We start from the raw sequence: 22,126 nt of genomic DNA, 5'->3' as shown, positions 1-22,126 counted from the left end.
ACACTCTTGCAACGACGACATGATGCCTAGTTTAATACCAGCAGGCAGCACATGCGTGGAGAAACCAAAGTTCAAAAGAGACAGATGGGTCTGATTGTGGCATACTCTCACCACGGTGTGCGGGACAGCAATGGAGTGCTTTAGCACAACGTCGGTAATAGGTGAAACGACATATTCACCATCGCGCACAGGCGGATCACACACGAGCTGCACGTAGGTAGTGGCTTGCGGCGGAAGATGCAGGAACTCGGTGGCACAAAGGCGACTTTGAGCGTCATGGGCAACAGCGGCGTCAAAAGGCAGTTCCAACTGAAGAAGACCCGTCCAGCAGTCGATAAGGGCGGAGTGCGCAGAGAGAAAGTCAAGGCCAAGAATCACGTCATGTGGGCACTTCTCAAGCACGGTGAACAATACGACGGTCTGGCGCCCAGCAATACACACGCGAGAGGTACACATGCCGAGAACGGCAGATGTGCTCCCATCGGCAAGCATTACTGCACGCTTATTAGGAGGCGTGATCACTTTTCGCAGTTTAATACAGAGAGCAGCGCTCATGACTGAAATTTGTGCACCAGTGTCTATGAGGGCTGTAACGGTAACGTCATCCACCAAAAGGTCCAAAATATTGCGGCGTGTAGGAATCGTCAACAGAGGATTTGCAGAATAGGTCGTTAATGCAGCGTCACCTTTAGGAGCTGCATGGTCTAGTTTCCCGAGGTTGAGGGCCCAGGTTGTGCAGGGGACCTGGATCGAGAAATCATCGGCGAGAGAGATCGGCGGCCTTGGGGTGATGGTGACAGGCTGAACCTTCGGCCCTGAACGTTAGTAGGAGCAGGCTGTGGAGCAGGCTGTGGATGAATTGGATGACCAACGATTGCGACAGTAGCGTGCAATGTGGCCGGCGCGAGAGCAACGAAAACAGATCGGTCTATCATCCGACGTTCTCCATTCAGCAGGGTTCCGGTAGCGGGAAGGGTACACCGGAATCTGGTTAACAGAAGTCGAGCTCTCAGTGGTGCGAACAGCGCAAACAGGTGTGATGCCGAGATTTGCTATTTCTTGGTGAACGACGGCTTGGATGAGGGAGACGGTGGATGCGTTGTCTTGAGGACCATCATAGGCGATGGCTGCAGGAGCCATTGCTTCGAGTTCGCGACGAACGATTCGGGTGACATTTTCGGACGATGTAGCTTGCGTGAACTTGGGGCTGTCTTCACAGGTCGAAGTGGCTGCAGTATCAGGCAGACGCGCAAACTGGCGGGTTATGCGACGGTTCTTGGCGTGCTCGAAGAGCTGACACTCCTTCACAACCGCGTCGACGGTGGCGCAATCTTTAACGATCAACAGATTGAAGGCGTCATCGGCAATTCCCTTCAATATGTGAGCGATTTTGTCAGTTTCGCTCATGTTCTCGTCCACCTTTCGACAGAGGCCCAATACGTCCTGTATGTAAGATACATAAGATTCTGTCGATGTCTGCACGCGACATTCCAGGTCTTTCCTCGCGGCCTGCTGTCGCCCAAATGGCCTGCTGAATAACTCGAGAAGCTTCAATTTGCAAACGTCCCAGCTGGTCAACTCCGACTCATGCGTCTCATACCAGGTGAGCGCCGTATCCCGCAAGTAAAATACAACGTTGGCCAGCATCAACGTAGGGTCCCACCTATAGTATTCGCTCACGCGCTCGTGCAAAGCGACCCAATCTTCAACATTCACCTTGTCCTTGCCTGTGCCCGAGAAGGTTCCGGGGTCTCGTGGAGGCAGGAGAATCAGAGGAGGCAGCTGCTGCTGCTGGTGCTGCTGGTGCTGGTGCTGCTGGTGCTGGTGCTGGTGCTGCTGATGCTGCTGCTGCTGCAGCTGCAGCTGCGGCTGCTGTTGCTCTTGTGGGTGAGCCTGTTGAGCCATTGCAGAAAAATGAAGGTGGCGACCACTCCGAAGTTCCGTGTTGGTTTGCCGGAAAAGCCAGGTAGGCGTACCCCGGCACCTCCACCAATAATCTTACAAGAAAACGTATATTTACAGATATTTACAACGATTACACGCGATGACAATGCCTGGCGCACTGGCGGGCTGGAACCAGTCTCTATCCACTTCGTAGTTTTTTCTTTCAGCCAGGAACCCTCTACCGCTTTATGCCCAAATCCCACTACTGTCTTGTGGCAATATCTTGCGAAAGACGTGATATACGTTTCTCGTTTTAATGGACAGCGTGCCCTCACAGTGCTTGCCGACTAGGCATTTAAAAAAATTTCCCACGAAGCACCATCGGCTTTCTAGAGAAAAGCTGGCAGCAACGTGTGGGCTGGCAACACCTCGGGGGTAACTAAACCACACGACCAGTCACATACGCCCGCAAGTGTCTGCATTTCTTTTTGCACTCAAGCGTGTTCGCCCTTTCTGCATTTCGCCTCGCTCACGAACAGTGGTGTGCACCATTTGCTAAGCTGCCAATATGCCACCGCTACACTGACAACAGTATAGCGCTGCTTTGAAGCGATAAGCAATCCTCTATGTAGAGTCAGAAATCAGCGTTGAAGCAGGGTGGAAGTTTGAGATGTTGGAAAAGGGGGCAAGAGTGTGTTAGGAAAAGGAGAAAACAATGGACGAAGATCTTCACGTGCATTGTGACACACTGTTACTTTTGTGGACCGAAGTGTGCACGATACCCTGCCATTGAGAAGGCACTTCGAGATTCTGTTCACGACCAGAGAAGCAAAAGTACGTGCTGTTGCGAAGGATATGTACATCCTGCTAACCAAGTTCAAAGTATCGAAGAAATGGTTCATGAAATTTTTGAAACAGAACGGCCTGAGCCTAAGAAACAACACACAACTGTATGGAAAAGGTTGCCCGAAGCCTACGGAAAAAATCATGGCACGTTTCTTCACTACTTGAGTGACCTAAAGGCAAAGCACTCATTCCTGCGTTTTCCACGTGCTGCATCTCGGTACCACCAGCATTCCGGCGGCGAGCAGCAGTTCCTCACGCGATGGCAATGACCGTGACTGCTGCATCCTTTTCTCAAGCCATGAAGAGTCGTAAGCGATGGTTCACGGTCAAATAAATGTTTTTTTGCATCACTCGCTCTTTTGAAAGACCTACTGGTGTGCTATGGCTGCAGCGTGAGGCTGTGTTTGAAGTCACCTTTTCTTTTTTGCCCTTAGAAGGGGTTGCAAGCTGGGGGGCCGTTCTATAATCGCAGTCGACTTATGATTCGCAACATACGATTGTACACTTTGGTTAATAGCTTCAGCTAATGTCCCACATACCTTCCTTGGCTCGCACAAGGGGAGAGATTTGGCCTTGTTGGTAAGGCATGAAAGGATATTTAGTTCAGAGCAACGCAAGCACAGAAAGAAAGGGCACAACATTACACTCACTTTCAACTTGTGTGAAACTTGGTTGGCCTAGGTTGATGGATGATACACATGTTGCATCCTCCCTCTCTGTCCTCGTGTTGCTTTGCGCCAAGTTTCGGTTCCCGGGCTTCATTATCATTTGGCTTCACATGGTATAACGAAAATCGGTATCTCAATCAATCCCTCTTCTCCAATTCCTTATCATAATGTGGTTTTGTGCATAAAACGTTGGAATTTGGTTATTTATATACTGCAGCCTCCTGCATCGGATATTGAATGGCCCCTGCTTTCAAACACCGACTGCAATGGCTACACCTCAAGTTCCGAAGGGCTCGACGGGGACGAGGAAGATGTTCCTGAGGATTCATTTGGGTTGGACAATGCAGAGGTGAGCAGTCAGTTTGATTATTAAGGCAGAAAAACCTTAGATGCCTTATCAAGAGTAAAAATTGGCCATCGGCGTCGGCGCCAACACAAGGCGAGAAATCCTAATGATGTCACCGTTTGACGTAGTCAAGTCATATGGTGACACATATTGAATATTCACATATCGTTAAAATACATCACTAATATTTGTGACGTCGAGATGGTGTTACATGACATCGTCGCTTTTTTGGCCAATTACGGAGGTCTTGCAAAGCCAGGTAAGATGCAGACAGTTTGCAATGCCTCCAATCCTAAAGGCAATGTCAACTATGGTTAAATGCAGAACACTTTTGAAGGTGGATGGGGGAGGTGTAGTGCGATGCCTTAGAACAGTGGATCTCAGCCATGGATGTGTTGGGCACCCCTTGTAGACTGGCAGAAGTGATGCGGGACCCCTTGCAGCGAAGGGAAGGGAGGGGGGGGGGTACATAGGTAAATTAACACAACTGGAGCATAAAACAGGTGCCTTTTATTGCTACCAAAGGCACCAAAAAAATGTGCCACATCACTTTTTTTTTTTCGACAGTTCATCAATACGGCACAGTCACGCTAAAAGAAAAATGCGGGTGAGGCTCTCGCGGATCATGAAAATGTCTTCGCAGACCCCCATTTGAGAACCACTGGCTTAGAAGAAAAACGCTTAGAAGAAAAAGATGATGGCTTTTTCCTTCGAGTAATCCTAAACGAGTATTTAAGGGACTCTGTGAGTTTTTCAAATTTTGAGGTTAAAAAATCAAAATATCACCCTCATTATGCTTATCTCCTTTCTTTTTACTAACCTTTGGAGACCGTTGTTAACAAATGCTATATTTGATGTACCTTATAATGTTAACCGGTCATTCTGATATGACTCTGGCATTGTTGTGGGAATTTTAAATCTGTCTCATTTTTTTGTTTCTTCCTCCTTCTGGTTATAGAATTCTGGTCCATTAGCTGGGGGACAGGCCAGCCTTGACAAAGGTGAGCAGGCATGCATGTTTTGACTGCCTTCTGATCACAAAATCAAAGAGAAAGCTCTGACGAGTGCTGTCTGAAAATGTTGTCAAGTTACCAAGCTCAGCTTTTATCTTTTTTACCTCATGCACTTTAGATTATAGCATTGTAGCTAGTTGATATGCAGCCAAGACCTATATATCTCCTGAGACATGACGGCTTTCCTGATCAGTTCTTATCTCTCACTTGTGTTTTGAGAATGTTACAAAACAGTATGTGTTCGACTGAATTCTACTCGTCGGTGTCATGAAAAATGAAAAGTGAACCCAGTAAGTGAGCCCTGCAACATTTTGGCACATCAAATTTAAGCAGTGTAGTGCTTAAATGGCGTTTGATAAGGCTTCTTCTCTGTCTACAAACATATCAGCACTCCTTTATGCAGCAAGTTAAACCAATGGTCTCTAATGGTCTCGTGCAAGTCTGAAATGGTCCTACAGGTAAGCGGGATGAAGTGTGTGAAGACCTCAAATGCTTTTTTTTTTTTGCAGTGAGCTGCACGATATGGGAAAACGGAGAGTGCAAGAAGGTTGACCTGTCTGTGATGGACATTGCATCTGCCATAGTTCACAAGGTACTAATTACTCAAACTCCATTTTCATGCCTGCACTTTTGTAGCAGGTTATTGTGAGGTGTCAGTGCATTTGGGTGTGATGGCAACGGCCTGTTTTAAAGTGTATCGGTTGTATTTAGAGGGCTAGTTGGAAACGGTCATTATCAAAGGGACACTAAAGGCCAATGCTCAGTCGATGTGGTCTGTTTAAAGTGTTCGAGAAACCTCTTTATGCTGGCTTCGTACTAAGTAAACGTTTAGTTTAAGAAAAAAAAAAAATTGGGAATAAGTAGACCTCAAACTGCTAGCACAATTCGAACCGCTTGCATCTTAGAACAACCTTCTGACGTCGCACTCGCCTTGGCCAAACTGCTCAACAGCCGGCACTGTGGCATAGGGGACCACAGCCGTGCGAAGACGGATCCTGCATCATTCACTAGGGTAACGTCAACTTCTGTTTAGTTTCCGTCTTATAATGCATCAAAATGTTCCTTCTTGTCGTATATAGTTTGAGCACTTGCAAATAATTGTACTGAGACCCTACTATGTCGTTAGGCCTGGGTTCTAAAATGTCCCACTCATGGTGCAAATTTTGCCAAGATTTACCTTTACTTAGTTTTAGGTGTGTTCAAGCATTGACCTTTACTCTTGATATAAAATGTTATTTACCTTTAGTGCTCTCTTCAGTGTGGTTAATTTCTGCCAACTTCAATTGCCGTGGTATCTAAAAGTTGCTGTAATTACCGAGCAGATTGATCACAGTCAAAAGGGGCAGTCATGGTAGTATATCTCTGTCACACGGGTATTTTCTATGAGAATTGAGCCTTAATGTTTGAAATTTATGAATCGCAATTAATAGCTCTCTTGCGCAAGTCGCTTCCTCAGTATCGGCCTAGACCAATTTTCAGCCCTGTTGAAACTCTGGCGAGCTATTTTGATCTCATTAACCTTTCCAGGAACTATTAAAAACTGTCTGTAAAAATACATCAAGTTTGCACTGTGCTATTTTGAGGCACTCTATATTTTATTGCAACAAAAATAATGTCGATACTTTGATTTATGTGTATTAGAATAACTAATAATTGATGATTATATATACCATACCCCGGAAGTCATTTGTGTTCTCATAAGGAGAACAAATTCTCAGGGTAGGAGTATTGTGCAACCTAATATTCAGCAATGTCCATTTTGAACAAAGAAAAACTACACTTCGGCTTGTCTTGTAGAAAGTGGCCCATTGATGGACTCATTGAACAAGCTAGTGCCTTCAGACTCATTGAACAAGCTAGTGCCTTCAGATAGAAGATCATATGCATGAGTGCCCTTTGAAATGAAGTTAATTGAAGGCACACTTACTATGCAGGATTCTTAATTCATTTCTATGTCACTATTCAGCAGAGTTACTAAAAAAAAAGTGATGTACACAAATTTGTACAAAGCGTCTGAAAGGGTACTCGCCTCACACACATTTTTTTTTTTTTTTAAAGGTGGACTGCATGATACACAGCGGAGAGTACGTCCTGCTAGGCCTGGTGCTGACGACAGTGACTGCCACGTTGCCCCTGCTCTTCAGGCTGCAGAGTTCGTCGGCTTTGGAAAACGTCCAGCTGGACGCAGACAGTTTGGTGTTGGGCCTTCCGTTGGAAGTGCGCAAGATTCCCGAGGTGATACAAGATGTTCTCAACCAGTCCCGGTGGAGGTGAGCATGGGCAGTCGTCATTTTGTCTCTGTCGTCGTTCCGGTTGCACGCACAGCTTTCATTTGGCCTGCGGAAACGTTTTGGCCGCGCTCAACATGCGTTATTGCCAGTGTAAAGTAGTTTAGAAGGCTCGATAACCAGATACTTCAAGTTGGAATCTTTTGTTTCCGGCCTGTACTCGTAACAGTCGCCCAATTCGTATGGCCAAATGTACGCTCAAGAACACTGCATACCCACATGCCAGCTGCGTAGTCTTCACATCTTGCGCTCCTTTGTGAAGATACATAGTGTGTGTTCTTGCCGGTCATTTCCACTTCCAAATTTATCACACGCGGATAGTATTCTGACGTACAAAACTTCTCTCAGCTCCTCAGATACCGTGTTATTTTGCCACGGTATACGATTTTGCCGAAGCAGTCCATGAGGTGCCGTCCTAAGCTTACCGTTGGGGTGAGGTTCTAGAATGCCCCCTCAGAGGGCGGCAGATGTGCATTTCGGAGCACCCTTGAATCACCGGTTCGGTACTTACCTTCACACTAATGAGCAGTCTTTGGGTACATGCAAAACGTTCATATTGATATGATGCTGATGATAATAAGCAGGCCTTTTGTGAGTAAGTATGGTAGTACTTGCATACACTTGTACACGTATTCATGCTACCAAGGCAAACGCTTATTTTCAATTTCTCTCCCTTTTTGCAGTGTTTCGTCCACGCTTCTGACAATCTCACTCATCGAGCGCTTCTTTCTCGGAGCCGTGTTTTTCTTCCTGCTGTCAGTTGCTGAGAGAACCTTTAAACAGGTATGACATGTACTTTCAACAGCATTTAATTTGATACATTGATTTCTTGATTATCCTGCTCGTGTTACTCTTGCAATTCAAATATGGCTGGTTAAATTGAATGCTCGTCGGAACTAGACATACGTGAAGATTCAAGTGCTTAGAACATTCAAACTAATGTTACTGCATTTGAATTCGCGCCCCGCCGCGGTGGTCTAGTGGCTAAGGTACTCAGCTGCTGACCCGCAGGTTGTGGGATCGAATCCCGTCTGTGGCGGCTGTATTTCTTATGGAGACAGAAATGCTGTAGGCCCGTGTGATCAGATTTGGGTGCACGTTAAAGAACCCCAGGTGGTCAAAATTTCCCGAGCCCTCCACTACAGCGTCTCTCATAATTGTATGGTAGTTTTGCGACGTTAAACCCTTCACATAAATCATTCAATCATTCGAATTCGCTTTGATGTCGTTTTAAGATACTGAAAGTGAATGGCAATACTGTATTTGTATACTTGACTGCATTTGCCCCCCCCCTCACTGTAAAGGCAGTTTTGCTGCGATAAGAAAGGCTATGCTGTGAAACCACCTGCCCACGAAAAATCCACACTGTGTTCTATTACACTTCAAGTTTAAATGTACATATTACCTTCACCTCGATTAATTACTTTTGAACTTTAAAATCTTGTTGTACAGGCTTTTATAGATCAAGCATAGTAAACTTTCAGACAATCTATTCTACTGCCTGTTACTTGTACCCTACTGCTCTTCAAATGCTAGTACCATTCGAAGTTGCTCCCTCTTTACTTCGGACCAAAAGAGTGATCATTCACACATACCCAGTTCCAATATTTATAATATGTTGTGCAAGTTAGGTGAGTCATGAGCCAAGATGCTCATTTTTCATTCCAGTATGTGATATACATTATTCGATAGTATTTCATCAAATCACTAGTAACTTCGATTTCGCTTCGAATCTTAGTTTTGCTGTTTGTCCATCCCTACTTGAAACCTATTTGTATGGTCACTTGAGAACATCGTACTCTGGCTGAATCATTAATGAGGCTTCGTTCACTTACAGTCAGCAGCTTTCTTGAAAAAAAGTAAGGAAGGGAGGGGAGGATAAGAACATGTCTTAACACTGTGTTCTCAGAAAAATGCAAATAAAACCATGGGACAAGCCATCTTTCCAGTTGTTGTGAATGATTGTGGAAATAGGCCTTGCAGTAGAACTACATGTATTTAGGATCGACACCTGTTTATTTATTTATTTATTTATTTATTTAATTATTTATTTATTTATTTAAAGTACCTTACAGGCTCTATTACGGAGCATAGACTAAGGGGGGTACATAGGAAAGAATGCTAGTAGGTGATACTTCTGCCACAATACAAAGCAACTACAAAAAGCAACTACAGAGCAACTAATAACTAATAACAATACAAGGCAATAACATTAGAACTAATAACAGTGGTTGCACAAATGACAAGAAGGGGCTTCAAGTAACAACAAGAATTTCCCATCAGCAAAAAAGCACAAGGAACAAAAACAGAATTCAATGAGGTTCTGAGAGCTGAAGACGCCAGATTATTGGTAGCCATGCTGTCGTTCGGTGTAAGACGCACTTATAGAGATTGAAAAATTTGCAATTTTTTTTTCAGTTTTCTGTAAAATTGTAGATACTTGTCTTATGAAATCGCACGTATGTCTCAAACAGCATTCTAAATTCCGAAATATGTCTGAGCATAGGCAGTTGCTCTGGAACATACAGGTAGATGGGAATAAATAGGAAATGGACTTGAATGGCAAGTTTAGATTCGACAATCAGCGGCCATGCTTGCTGTGGTTGTTATGATTTGATTGCTGCTTAAGCTCTCCCCCCCCCCCCCCCTTTTAAAAAAATGGTTCTTGATTCACATTTGTACCAGTGTTAGCCACTGACACGGGATGATATAAGGAAGTATGTTTCGAACAATAATAACAGTCTTGCACTAATGTTCCTTAATAGTGGCATCTGATAATTTTTGGTAAAGTTACGTAACATATCAATCAGTTGCACTAGAAACAGTTTTTCCAAATCTATCCTGTCAAAACTGTAAGAGAGTGGAACTTTTTACAAAGGATACTTTTCTGTGCCCTACATAAACATACTCTAAGAAATCCACAGTGTATCCACAGCCACCATAGTTCTTCATGAAGAAAGCGACAGAATACCAATAGGGAAGAGTGTAAGGCAGGGAAACACGATCTCTCCAATGCTATTCACCGTGTGTTTACAGAAGGTTTCCAGGGCCCTAGATTGGGAAGCGTTAGGGCTAAGAGTTAATGGAGAGTATCTTAGTAACCTGTGATTCACTGATGACATTGCCTTGATGAGTAACTCGGGGGAGGAGAATTACAGTTCATGATTACTGAACTGGGCACGGAAAGCAGAAGAGTAGGTCTGAAAATAAATATACATAAATATTAAGTAACGTGAAATGGTCTTGGCAGAAAACAGTGCTTTGCGATAGGTGGAGAGACGCTGGAAGTTATCAAGGAATATGTTAGGACAGGTGGTAACCGTGGAGCTGAACCATGAAAGATAAATAACTAGAAGAATAAGGATGGGGTAAATCTCATTTGGCAAGCATTCTCAAATCATGAATGGTAATCTGCCACTAACCCTCAAGAGGAAAGTATATAACAGCTGCATCTTGCCGGTACTTACTAACGGAGCAGGAACCTAGAAGCTTACAAAGAGGGTTCAGCTTAAATTGAGGATGACGCAGCGAGCAATGTAAAGTAAAATGGTACGTGTAACCTTAAGACAAGAAGATAGAAGAGTGGGTCAGGGAATAAATGGGGGTTATGGATATCATAGTTGAAGTCAAGAAAAAATGGACATGGGCCGGGCACGTAGCTGGTAGACAAGATAACTGACTGTATTCCCAAGCAGGCAAATGCACGAAGTAGAGACAGAAAGTTAGGGGGCCCAATGAGATTAAAAAGTTGGCAGGTGTAACGCGGCAGCAGAAAGCACAAGACTGGGTTGATTGGTGGTTTGCCCTGCAGTGGGCATATTTAGGCTGATGATGATGTGTTTGTGTATTATTGTTTTAACTTTGTGGGACCTTTCTAGCTGCCTTTGAGAATGTTAGCTTTGTTTTCATTTGTTTTATTGCTTATATTAATGTAAACACTGTAATGCATTGTTAGGAAATTGTCCTACCCATGATGCAGGTATTCTGTAAATAGGTAAATATTGTTTTAGTAACTCGAGCACTCGGTGCTTGCAATTTTAGCACACTTGTTGCTGACTGTCACTGTGGTTGTAATTGTGGCTTGCACTCTTCTTTCTCACCTTGCAGAGGTTTCTCTATGCCAAGTATTTCTGCCATCTTACTTCAGCAAGAAGGGCACTGCGTTCGGATCTTCCTCATTTCCGGCTGAACAAAGTGCGCAACATAAAAACCTGGTTGTCGGTGCGCTCCTACCTCAAGGTAAAGTCTACCGGTGCACTCAAACCTCATTATAACAAGGTCGCATCTTACAAGAAAAGAAGTTTGTTATATCCGAAAATTCTTTACTAAGGTTATTTCTAACAGTATATTCATTGCAAGACCATCTTTGATTTACCTCGTTATAAGCTGATACCATTTGGCTATATCTGTGTTCGTTATATTGACGAAATTTCACGGTCAATATAGCCTGCGGTATTGATCCCCGATAACATGTGTATATCATCTGTGAATTATCAACAGTCAATATACCTTGGAAACTATTTAAAATTAATTTTGATGTTTGCATGAGCCATCGACTCTCTTTCATAATCGACACCCTCAAAGGTGACCCTTGGTGACTCCCCACTACTTTGCTCACGCGACCATGCTGCATCAAGTTATGACGACGTCATAGCTGCCATTTTTCTTTTGCCACGTTCGGACTGGCAGGCTATTACTTGGCAACCTCTTGCGAGTCCGTGGCCGCGGCACACGCGTTGGAAGTTTTGAGTTTGGCAACACTGCTGTCCCGTTTCCTGTCCGAAAATACTTCTTGATGTGGACTGTGCAAAAGTACGTCACAGTTTTGTGTGCTGACACGGTTGAGTGTTGCATGTGCTACGGTAGGTGGTGATAGTTGCACTCGGAAGCTTGTCATTTTTGAAATCGAAACTGACACTGATCGGTGATGACGACTGTGTAATAATTATCTGTCACGCACTGCAGGAAATGATTTGTCGTGTTATGGCTAACAGGCCCTGAGAAACGTATCGCAGCAAAAAAAAAGCACAAGACTCAAAAATTTGTCTCTGTACTTCATTAACAATTCTTTTGATCTCTCATAACATGGAGAAGCAAATGCGACTGTCAACCTTTGTTTATACTACCATGATAGGACCTATGACATTGATCAATTAAGGGTTGCCCTGAACAACTGGCTCAGGAAAGAAAAAAAGAATTATGGGGGTGCACAAGAGTGAATTTAGATAAGTCCAGGAATTTTCAAGGTGCCGTGAATGGCGTTGGTGTAGTGTTAAGCTGGTAAATGCAGAAGAAGTAAAAAAGAAGGGACGCATGAGATGTGTACATACATAAATCTAAGGCAACGTAAAAAATAGAAACAAAGAAGAAAATACGTAAAAGATAAATAGAAATTAGTGGAAGGGTAGAGATGGAATATAAAAATTCCGCTCATCCCTCTTTTTAGGAATCGGTACAACATGAAATTGAAACGTGCCTTCACAAATGTAGTTAAGCATTCATTGTGCATGCTTCCAGCACAAGGATAAAGGAATGAATGCTACAGAAGCAAATTGCGATGTCACGCAAGGAACGGCAAGCAGCAGCGGCTCGAAACTTGCAGCGCCCACCTCAAGCCCCAGCTTAAAACACTTTTGTGTTAAAAATTATTTGGCAGCGTTCGATGTGTTTTTAACACATCCCTAAATGAAATAGTGCTCTATCGAAAAATATCATTTGAAAAGGAAAGATAACTTGCTGCCTGATAAGTACTATAGTAAATGAACAGTGTGCAAAATTCGGCAGTTGACAGGGCAACATTTAAAAGGTTCAAAACCAATTCGATTGCATGTCATTTCTCTTAAATCTAGTTACGGCGTATTTGGGTGGCCGCTCTGGTCCTCTGGCTCAGAGTCACCAGATGCAGAGGCAGCTAGAAATCAGAGCGTGAGAGGCAGCGTACCAACTGAATACACCGGCGATCTTAGAGCGCTTAGATGGATGGATGGATGGATGGATATGGCTGTATCCTTTAGATCGGGCAGTGGCTAACACCACCAAGCCGTAATACTTAATGAACCAAAAACTAGATTTTTTTTTCCCTTAAATAGTGAGGTTGAGGATTCGTACTTTGCAGCGAAGGGTTCAATTTTCACTCGTGCCTTGACTTTAGCCACCAATCAGATAACCTCCTTCTAGTTAATTCTACCCGCTTAATGTCTATTTTGCCCTCACTGTCCCTAAACCCCAGTGCTTCGAAAAACTCTGCGCCATCAACCTGAACTACAGGGTGAAGCGCTTTACAGAACATTATCAAGTGTTCAGCAGTTTCTTCTTCCTCTCCACACGCACTGCATACTGTGTCTGCCCCTTCGTATTTGGCCGGATATTTCTTTGTTCACAATACTCTCGTCCTGGCCTCAAACAGTAGAGAACTACCCCGAGTGTTATCATAGATCCTTTACTTTGCTATTTCCTTTGCTATTGACAAGGGCGGACAGATTGACATGGTTTTTCTTGATTTTGAAAAAGCCTTCGACTGTGTGTCACACCGACATTTAATGTTAAAGATCCGATGCCTTTTCGACAATCCTCGGATAGTACAGTGGCTCGACTCATATCTTACACGGCGTAGGCAGTTTGTTCACATAGGCAATTCGGACTCAGAATTCGCATCTGTTCTTTCAGGCGTTCCTCAGGGTTCGGAGCTCGGCCTGTTACTCTTTTTAATCTATATTAATGATTCACAGATTACATCACCAGTATGTTGCCGTTTATTTGCAGACGACTGCGTTGCATACATGCACATTCAGTCAGTGAAAGATCAACAAATACTAAACAACTTCTTAGCAGCTGTTAGCAACTGGTGCTCAACATGGCAGATGCGCTTAAACGTTTCCAAGTGTGTTTAGATGAGTGTTACACGCAAGAAGGAGCCCCTGGTTTGCACCTATAGCATCAATAATGTTCCATTAGCTTCAGTAGACCAATTTACGGTAAATACTTGGGTTTGCATATCAGTTCTGTGCTAAGCTGGAGTGGTCATGTGCAATTCATTGTTTCCGAGGCTTTGAGAAAACTTTACATGCTAAGAAATTGCATGATGCATTGCACTACTAAAACTAAGCTTGTGGCCTACACGACATTAGTGAGACCGCTATTAGAATATGCGGACGTAGTTTGGGACCCGCACACCAAATGTGACATCGATTGCATTGAACGCGTTAAAAAAAAAGCGCTAAGATTCATCTTCAACTCTTATGGCCGGCATGTGTCCATTACTAACCTTAGACATTTAAGCAAACTTCCAACACTAGAATCACGCAGGAAACTGCATCGACTGCAAATGTTTTACAATATTGTAAACGGTAACATTAGAATGGGCTTCACTGATTACATGCAGTATAACAGCGCAAGGCCAACAAGATGGAAGCACAGTAAGACGATTGTAAGGCCACGAGTTAAAACGAAGGTATATCAATTTTCGTTTTTTCCTCGAACGATAGCAGAATGGAACGAGCTTCCATGTGACATAGTCGGCCTATCATCAGTTCATGCGTTCACAAATGCCGTGCAAGATTATCTCTGATGTTATGCGCTGTTCTTGTCATTCTTTCTCTTTTACAGCTTGAAATGTATGCGGGTAACCATTTATTTCGCGATATTCTTCTGTTGACGTAAGCTGTTCTTCGGTTCACATGCTTATTTGTTTCTGTTGTGTCTTCGCGGTTTCTGTGTGTGTGTGCGCGCGCACCTGTTGACGCCTCAGCTGGCCGCCTGCACCACATCGGACTTTTGTTACTACCACGTGCGCATCGTTATCTGGCTAACACTACGCTGCCTATAAATACGTTATACACTTTTGAATAAACGTTCTTTTCATTCTGCTGACTACGTTGATACATTGCTGGTCCGGCGCTGCTATGCGCACACCATGGCTATGCTACAGTGGCGACGAGGATGTTCACCACCCATGCAGTGAAAGACGACCCTGAACCTGACACTACGAAAAATCGAGCAACCAAGGCGATCATGGCTCACCACCAGCTTCCGGACTTCGAAGAGAGCAAAGATAAGTGAACGCCATACCTTATCAATGTCGAAGCATAATTTGAAGCGAATGCCACTGAAGACTCGACTAAGAAAAGAGCATTGCTGGTTGCTGCCTTAAGCACGCACACGATACAAGTGCTGGCAGGGAAGGTGGCTCCACGCAAGCCGAATGCGCTGACTTATGAAGAAGTCGTGGCAGTGTTGAGTGAGCACTACGACCACAAGCGACACGAAATCACAAAAAGTTACAAGTTTTTCAGTCGGTGTCAAGCGGAGGGTAAGCCCATTAATGAATTCCTGGTCGACATTTGCCGAATAGCTGATAATTGCAATTTTGGCAGTGCATTAAATCGCATGCTACGAGATCGCATTGTGTGTGGTGTCCGGTCAAGTGCACTACAGAAGCAGCTACTTGCGAAGCGGGAATTAACATTAGAAGACGCTGAAGCGATGGTCCTTTCAGCTGAAGCTGCAGATAGGGGCGTGAAAAACATGAACGGATCTGGATTGACACCAGTGTTAAAAGTACAAGCGTATCAGCAGAAAACACCGCAAGACGAGAGACGGAGGGCTACACGTCGAAAATGCTCAAGGTGCGGTAGTGCAAAGCACAATGAGAGCGGTTGCACCTGGTCTAACGCTCGCTGTTATCGCTGTGGAGGACGTGGTCACCTTGCGAGGAAATGCCGAAGCTGCGGTCCTCACGAGCAAGGAACAGCAAGCAGGGCACAAACCAACATTCTCACGGGGACGGAAAGTTCGACAGACGACGAACATGCAGCAGCGCACATCTGGGCCTTGGCCTCGGAACGGAAGAGTTGTCTGCTGCCACCAATTCGCCGAACATTCTCTTGGTGTGGTGTGCAGCTTACCATGGAAGTTGATACTGGGTCGCCCGTTTGTGTTATCCCACGTCAACTGTACGAGAAGCACGGCGACCAATGGCCGAAACTGAGACCATCCAGTGTGAAATTATCCTGCTACACAGGACGACTTCCAGTGCTTGGGGAGCTTGCGCTCAGTATTTCTCATAAGGGAGTGACGGCGGAGTGTGCGCTGACCGTGTTAGACTGTGCGGGACCAAGCCTCTGTGGTCGAGATTTAATTCAGCTGCTGAACGCCGCTGGTGCTCCGGTGGTTCGCGTTGCAGGAGACTCTGAGCCCACAGAACAAACGGGCAAGTCCAGTGTGAATAGCATATTCAACGACTTCAACGACGTGTTTTCCGAGGAACTGGGGCTCATCACAGGCCCTCCGGTCAGTCTGCACCTAAAAGAAGGCGCCGTACCTAAGTTCTGTAAGTCCAGACCCATTCCATATGCGCTACGCGACCGCGTGTCACTTGAACTTGATCGGTTAGTGTCCTTAGGCGTGTTATCACCGGTGGCACACTCGGAATGGGCGTCACCTATAGTCGTAGTTCTTAAGAAAGACGGCGCAGTGAGAATCTGCGGTGATTTCAAGGCCACAGTGAATCCCGCATGCGCCACTGAACAATATCCCTTGCCTATCATTGAAGATATGTTTGCGCAACTACACGATGGGGATTGTTTCAGCACACTGGATTTACGGGACGCATACAATCAAGTGGCACTGGATGAGTCGGCAAAGAAAATTTGCGTCATTAACACACCAAAAGGGCTTTTTTGCTACAACCGACTGCCTTTCGGAATAGCCTCTGCACCCGCGATATTCCAAAGAAAAATGGATGAGGTTCTAGCTGGTCTGGTGGGTGCACAAGCTTACCTTGACGACGTGCTCATTTCTGAAAAATCAAGCGACAGTGGTGAAAGGCTGAAAAACGTTTTGGAACGGTTTCGAGAGAGAGGCGTAAAGTTGAGACACGATAAGTGCAAGCTGCGCAGCCCAGCAGTTACCTATCTCGGGCATCGTATCGATCGCGATGGGCTTCATCCGACAGAGAAAAAACCTTGATGCTATCATGCAGGCCCAGAGCCCCCGTAATGTCAGCGAACTGCGGTCTTTTTTGGGAATGATCACGTTCTACGCGAGGTTTCTGCCTAACATGTCGACCACACTTTTTCCTTTGTATCAGCTGCTGGAAAAGAATGCGCGCTGGCACTGCGAACAGCCTCAAGAGCTTGCGTTTAAGGTTGCTAAGCAAAGCCTCAAAGCAGCCAAGGTTCTCGTCCATTTCGACCCTTCGAAGGAACTAAAACTTGAGTGCGACGCGTCGCCATACGGAGTGGGCGCGGTCTTGTTTCACACGATAGGAAACGTCCACAGGCCGATCGGCTTTCGCTCGCGTACGTTAACACAGGCGGAGCGCAACTATTCACAGCTCGAGCGAGAGGGACTGGCACTGGTATTTGGCGTAACTAAATTCCGCGACTACCTTCTAGGTCGGCAATTTACCTTGGTGACTGACCACCAACCGTTGCTGGGCCTGTTGAGGTCAGACAGGCAGACGCCCACAATGGCCGCTGCCCAGATCCAACGTTGGGCGCTTCAGCTGGGGGTCTACCGGTACCAGCTGCAGTACGCCTCAGGACGACAGATGCTGAATGCTGATGCCTTAAGCCGCCTGCCGCTGCAAACTACGGAAACTGACGAAGACGGTGAGCCACCCGAATATGTACTCTCGCTAAACCAGCTGAACAACGGTGTCGTGACAACGCGTGAGCTGAAGGCTTTCACCGCTTTGGATCCTGTCCTGGCAGAAGTCAAACGGTACATATTACATAAGTGGCCCAGACACGCCAACGGGCTGGCAAGGGACATACTGCCATTTTTTTACCGTAAGCTAGAGCTATCCGTTGCACATGACCTTGTTTATTGGGGCAATAGGGTCATAATATCAGCCGAAGCAAGAGTGCAAGTGCTGCAGCTTTTACATGAGACTCACCAGGGTTCGCTGGCAATGAAATCTGTCGTGCGCTCTTTGTTTTGGTGGCCAGGCCTAGACAGAAATATTGAAGAGGTGTCTACTCAGTGCCAGAACTGTGTTCAAAATTTGCCGATGCCAACTGCGGCGCCCGTTGTCAAGTGGCCGGAAACCGGCGAAAGGTGGTCCCGCATTCACATTGACTACGCGGGGCCGATCGGCGGAAAAATGATACTCGTCATAGCTGACGCCCACACGAAATGGCTCGAAGCCGTACCTCTGTCACATGCTTCAACGGAAACCTCCATTAACTGCTTACGTGCCATTTTCAGCAGGTTTGGGGTACCACGCGCAATCGTGTCCGACAACGGGACTCAGTTTTCCAGCCATGATTTTGAGGAATTCGTAGCAAACAACAACATAGTGCACCTCCGATGTGCGCCCTACCACCCCCAGTCTAATGGTGCAGCGGAAAGGGCAGTGCGTACTATAAAAGTTGGCCTTTGAAAAATGAGGAGAGGAAAGCTAGAGGAGAATCTGATACGCTTGCTGTTTAACTATCGGAGGACGCCACAAAAGTGCGGTAAATCCCCAGCAGAGTTGCTCTTGGGTTACCAAATACGCTCACGGCTGGACACATGTTTTCCTCCAGCCCTTACAGGATCAAAAGAAGACCGAGAGGACTGGCTGCCGCTACCAGGAAGTGACGTATACGCCCGCAATTATGGTGCGGGGAGCAAATGGACGCCTGGCAATGTGAAGGCGACGTCTGGAGCGAGAATGGTGACCGTGAACACTCTGGATGGGGTCGTCCAGTGGCATGTTGATCAACTTCGCCTGCGACAGGACTCGCCACCAGTAACAACTGCCACAAGTCCCAGCAAGTCGGACCAAGCAACGGAACCATCGCCTCCGGAAGCGGTAAGCTCGAATGCAGGCATGTCTTCTCGGCTCATCCCTAATGATGCTGGTTCTGCACAACGTGCATCACCGAAGATCACGGCCATCCCGATGAGTACCGGTGTCGCCCAACAGGCCCTCAGACGTTCAACAAGAGAACGCAAGACAGTGCAACGCTTTCAATTCTAAGGGGGAAAGAATGTTGTGTCTTCGCGGTTTCTGTGTGTGTGTGCGCGCGCACCTGTTGACGCCTCAGCTGGCCGCCTGCACCACATCGGACTTTTGCTACTACCACATGCACATCGTTATCTGGCTAACACTACGCTGCCTATAAATACGTTATACACTTTTGAATAAACGTTCTTTTCATTCTGCTGACTACGTTGATACATTGCTGGTCCGGCGCTGCTATGCGCACACCATGGCTGTGCTAGTTTCGTTGGCCGTTTCACTCATGTTCTGAAATGTTGTATGCGTCTTTCGGGTGTTCAATCACTCGATCCTGTACGTGCTCTTGCTCCCGTGTCCTACCTCAGTGTATTATTGCAAATGCTGTTGGGCTTGTTTTTTATGTTCGCGTCTTGAGTTCACATTCGGCCGCATGTGTCGTTATCATTAGACATATGTGCATTTGTTCTGTTTTTCTTTTTTTTTTTTATTTCGGTTGTCGACTGAAACGATGCAATGTGTAACATTGTAATGTGATGTACCCACTCCTGCCATGGCTTCCAAAAGGCAGCCGGCAGTATCTCATAAATAAATAAAAAATAAAAAAAAAATTCCTGCTTAAAAGTTAGATAGATCTCTAGTGCGGACTTCTTAATCATACCGATTCTCCACATATCGGTCTCAGCTTCCTTCACCTTCTTCTTAACCGATAATTCTTTTTGGTTTGGCCCCCTGCTGTTTTCTAAGTATTTACCGGTAAATTTTCTGGTTCGCTTCTGCCATTTTGTATCAACATTCTTCATGTACAAGTAGCTGAATACCTTCCTAGCCCAACGCTCCTCCCCCATTTCTCTCAATTACTTCTCAAATTTTATCTTGCTGCTAGCTTTCCTGCCCTCAAGTGATGTCCATCCCATATCACCTTGTACTCCCTGATTTGGTGTATTCCCGTGAGCTCCTAAGGCAAGCCTACCTATTCCACGTTGCTTAATTTCTAATCTTGATTGAACTTCTGATCCCATGCACAAGACCGCATTGCCGAACGTCAGACCAGGAACCATGACCCCTTTTCATATTCCTCTCACAACATCATACCTATTGTAATTCCACAGTGCCCTGTTTTTCATTACCGCTGCATTCCTGTTACCTTTAGACGACACGTATATTTCGTGTTCCCTTAGGTACTCGGCCCCATTGCTTATCCATACGCCCAGATATTTGTATTTATCTGTTATCTCTAGCGTGACCTCCTGTATTCTAAGCTCACTACCTTCATTGTCATTAAAAATCATGACTGCTGATTTTTCGTTACTGAATATGAAATCTAACCTATCTCCCTCATTACCGCAAATGTCTATCAATCTCTGCAAATCTTCCTTGTTGTCGGCCATTACCACTATATCATCTGCGTACATCAACGCTAGTAGTACTTGTTGAATGAGTTTTCCTTGTTTGACGAAAGAGACGTTGAAGCCCAGTCCACTTCCCTCTAATTTGGCCTCTAATCGTTGTAGGTACATTATGAATAACAATGGTGACAGAGGACACCCCTGCCTAAGCCCCCGTTTCACCTCTGTGGGCTTAGATACCTGTTTTTCCCACTTTGTAACTACCTTGTTACTTTTATAGATCTCCTTTCAAAAATTAGTACTTACATCTTCCACGCCGAGTGTGTCCAGTATTCCCTACGATTCCTCTTGAACCACGCGTACACTCCCTTGATATCCAAAAATGCTAGCCACAGGGGCCTGTGTTCCTTTTCTGCTATTTCGATGCACTGCGTCAGTGAGAACAGATTGTCTTCCAACCTCCTGTGTTTCCGAAACCCATTCTGCAGTTCCCCTAGCACCCCCTCATCCTCTGTTCATTCCTGCAGTCTTTTCTTTATAAAATGCATCGCCAGCCAGTAGACCACTGATGTCACTGTTATAGGACGGTAGTTGTTTATGTCAGCTTTGTCCCCCTTTCTTTATAGATTAAGCTCATCGTGCTAAGTTTCCATCCATCGGGGACTTCACCATCAATTATTGTTCTGCTCACTGCCTCTCTCAAAGTCTGTTTAGACTTCGGACCCAATGTCTTTATCAGCATAATTGGGATGCCATCTGGTCCTGTTGATGTACCACTTGGAACTCTCTTCTCAGCCCTTTCCCACTCTCGTTGTGAAAATGGAGCCATTACTACACTTGATCCATCCTTGTCTATTGTTGTGCATAAGGCACTTCCTTGTTGAACTTTTTCTGTCATCCTTGTTCTTATATATTTAATAGCTTTGTCCCCTTCTAGCCTAGCACCTTGAGCTGTAGTTATGAACCTCTGCTCTAGGCTCGTCTCGTTTCTTAGGGTGTGTATAAGGTTCCAAAATTTCGCAGCTGCCTTTCTATTTTTATGTACTTCTGCCGGCCACTGGGCTCCCTTTCTTCTAATATTTTCATTGATCAGAAGGGAGGCATCCCTTCTACAGTTTAGAAAGATTTCCCAATTTTCTTTCAACATCATCTGTCAGTTCACCCCGCTGCTTAGCATGTCTGTGTTCCCTAGAGGTTTCCTGACGTTTTGCTCTGGCTCTCTTAACTTCCTCATCCCACCAACTTTTGGGTTTGTGTCTTCTTTTTCGGGGTGACTTGTCACGTGCCTTAGCAAGCTCTAGCTCATGCAGTCTAATTAGATTCGTGTATGTCCACGCTGTTTTATTATCCTCAGTGATTACTTTCTCAATTTGTTTAGTGGCTATTTCAATTTGCCTTTCTGAATAAAAATTTTCCTTTAGCTGCTCATCTTGGCTCCTTCCCACTTTCACTGCTCTTCCAAAACTTAGCTTGATACGTTTGTGAACACTACCCAGATTTCTGGAGCCACCTTCATCTATGTGCATTCCCCTGGGCTTATCATACATCCTATGTGACATCAGTGCGTAATCTATCATCGACTGCAGCCTTCCTACCTCCCATGTTATTTGCCCTTCACACTTCTTGGTACTGTTGCAAATGATCAAATCCAGCCTTTCACACATATCCATGATCATTTTGCCTGTCGGGTTGGTATACCCATCTATATCTCCTATGTGTGCATTCATATCTCCTAGTATAATTATCTCGCACTCTCCTCCTAACTCCTGAATGTCCTTTGATATACAC

At 45.2% G+C, this 22,126-nt stretch overlaps 1 protein-coding gene across 4 annotated transcripts in view; it reads left to right on the top strand.

The window, feature by feature from the left end:
* phtf (putative homeodomain transcription factor) overlaps positions 1-22,126 on the top strand; it is a 59,692-nt gene that overhangs the window by 26,266 nt on the left and 11,300 nt on the right. For 2 of the 4 annotated variants that reach the window (XM_075866174.1, XM_075866173.1), the window contains exons 11-16: positions 3,616-3,747; positions 4,703-4,745; positions 5,267-5,349; positions 6,816-7,027; positions 7,729-7,828; positions 11,153-11,284. In XM_075866174.1, coding sequence (XP_075722289.1) covers positions 3,616-3,747; positions 4,703-4,745; positions 5,267-5,349; positions 6,816-7,027; positions 7,729-7,828; positions 11,153-11,284 — 702 coding nt within the window. Of the gene's footprint in view, positions 1-3,615; positions 3,748-4,702; positions 4,746-5,266; positions 5,350-6,815; positions 7,028-7,728; positions 7,829-11,152; positions 11,285-17,439; positions 17,550-18,573; positions 18,803-22,126 lie in introns of those variants that run through there. The other 2 variants (XM_075866175.1, XM_075866176.1) reach the window with 2 other exon arrangements.

Source organism: Rhipicephalus microplus, chromosome 6 (genome assembly GCF_043290135.1).
Source record: "Rhipicephalus microplus isolate Deutch F79 chromosome 6, USDA_Rmic, whole genome shotgun sequence".
Lineage (NCBI taxonomy): Eukaryota > Metazoa > Arthropoda > Arachnida > Ixodida > Ixodidae > Rhipicephalus > Rhipicephalus microplus.
This window is presented reverse-complemented; position numbering and strand designations above follow the sequence as displayed.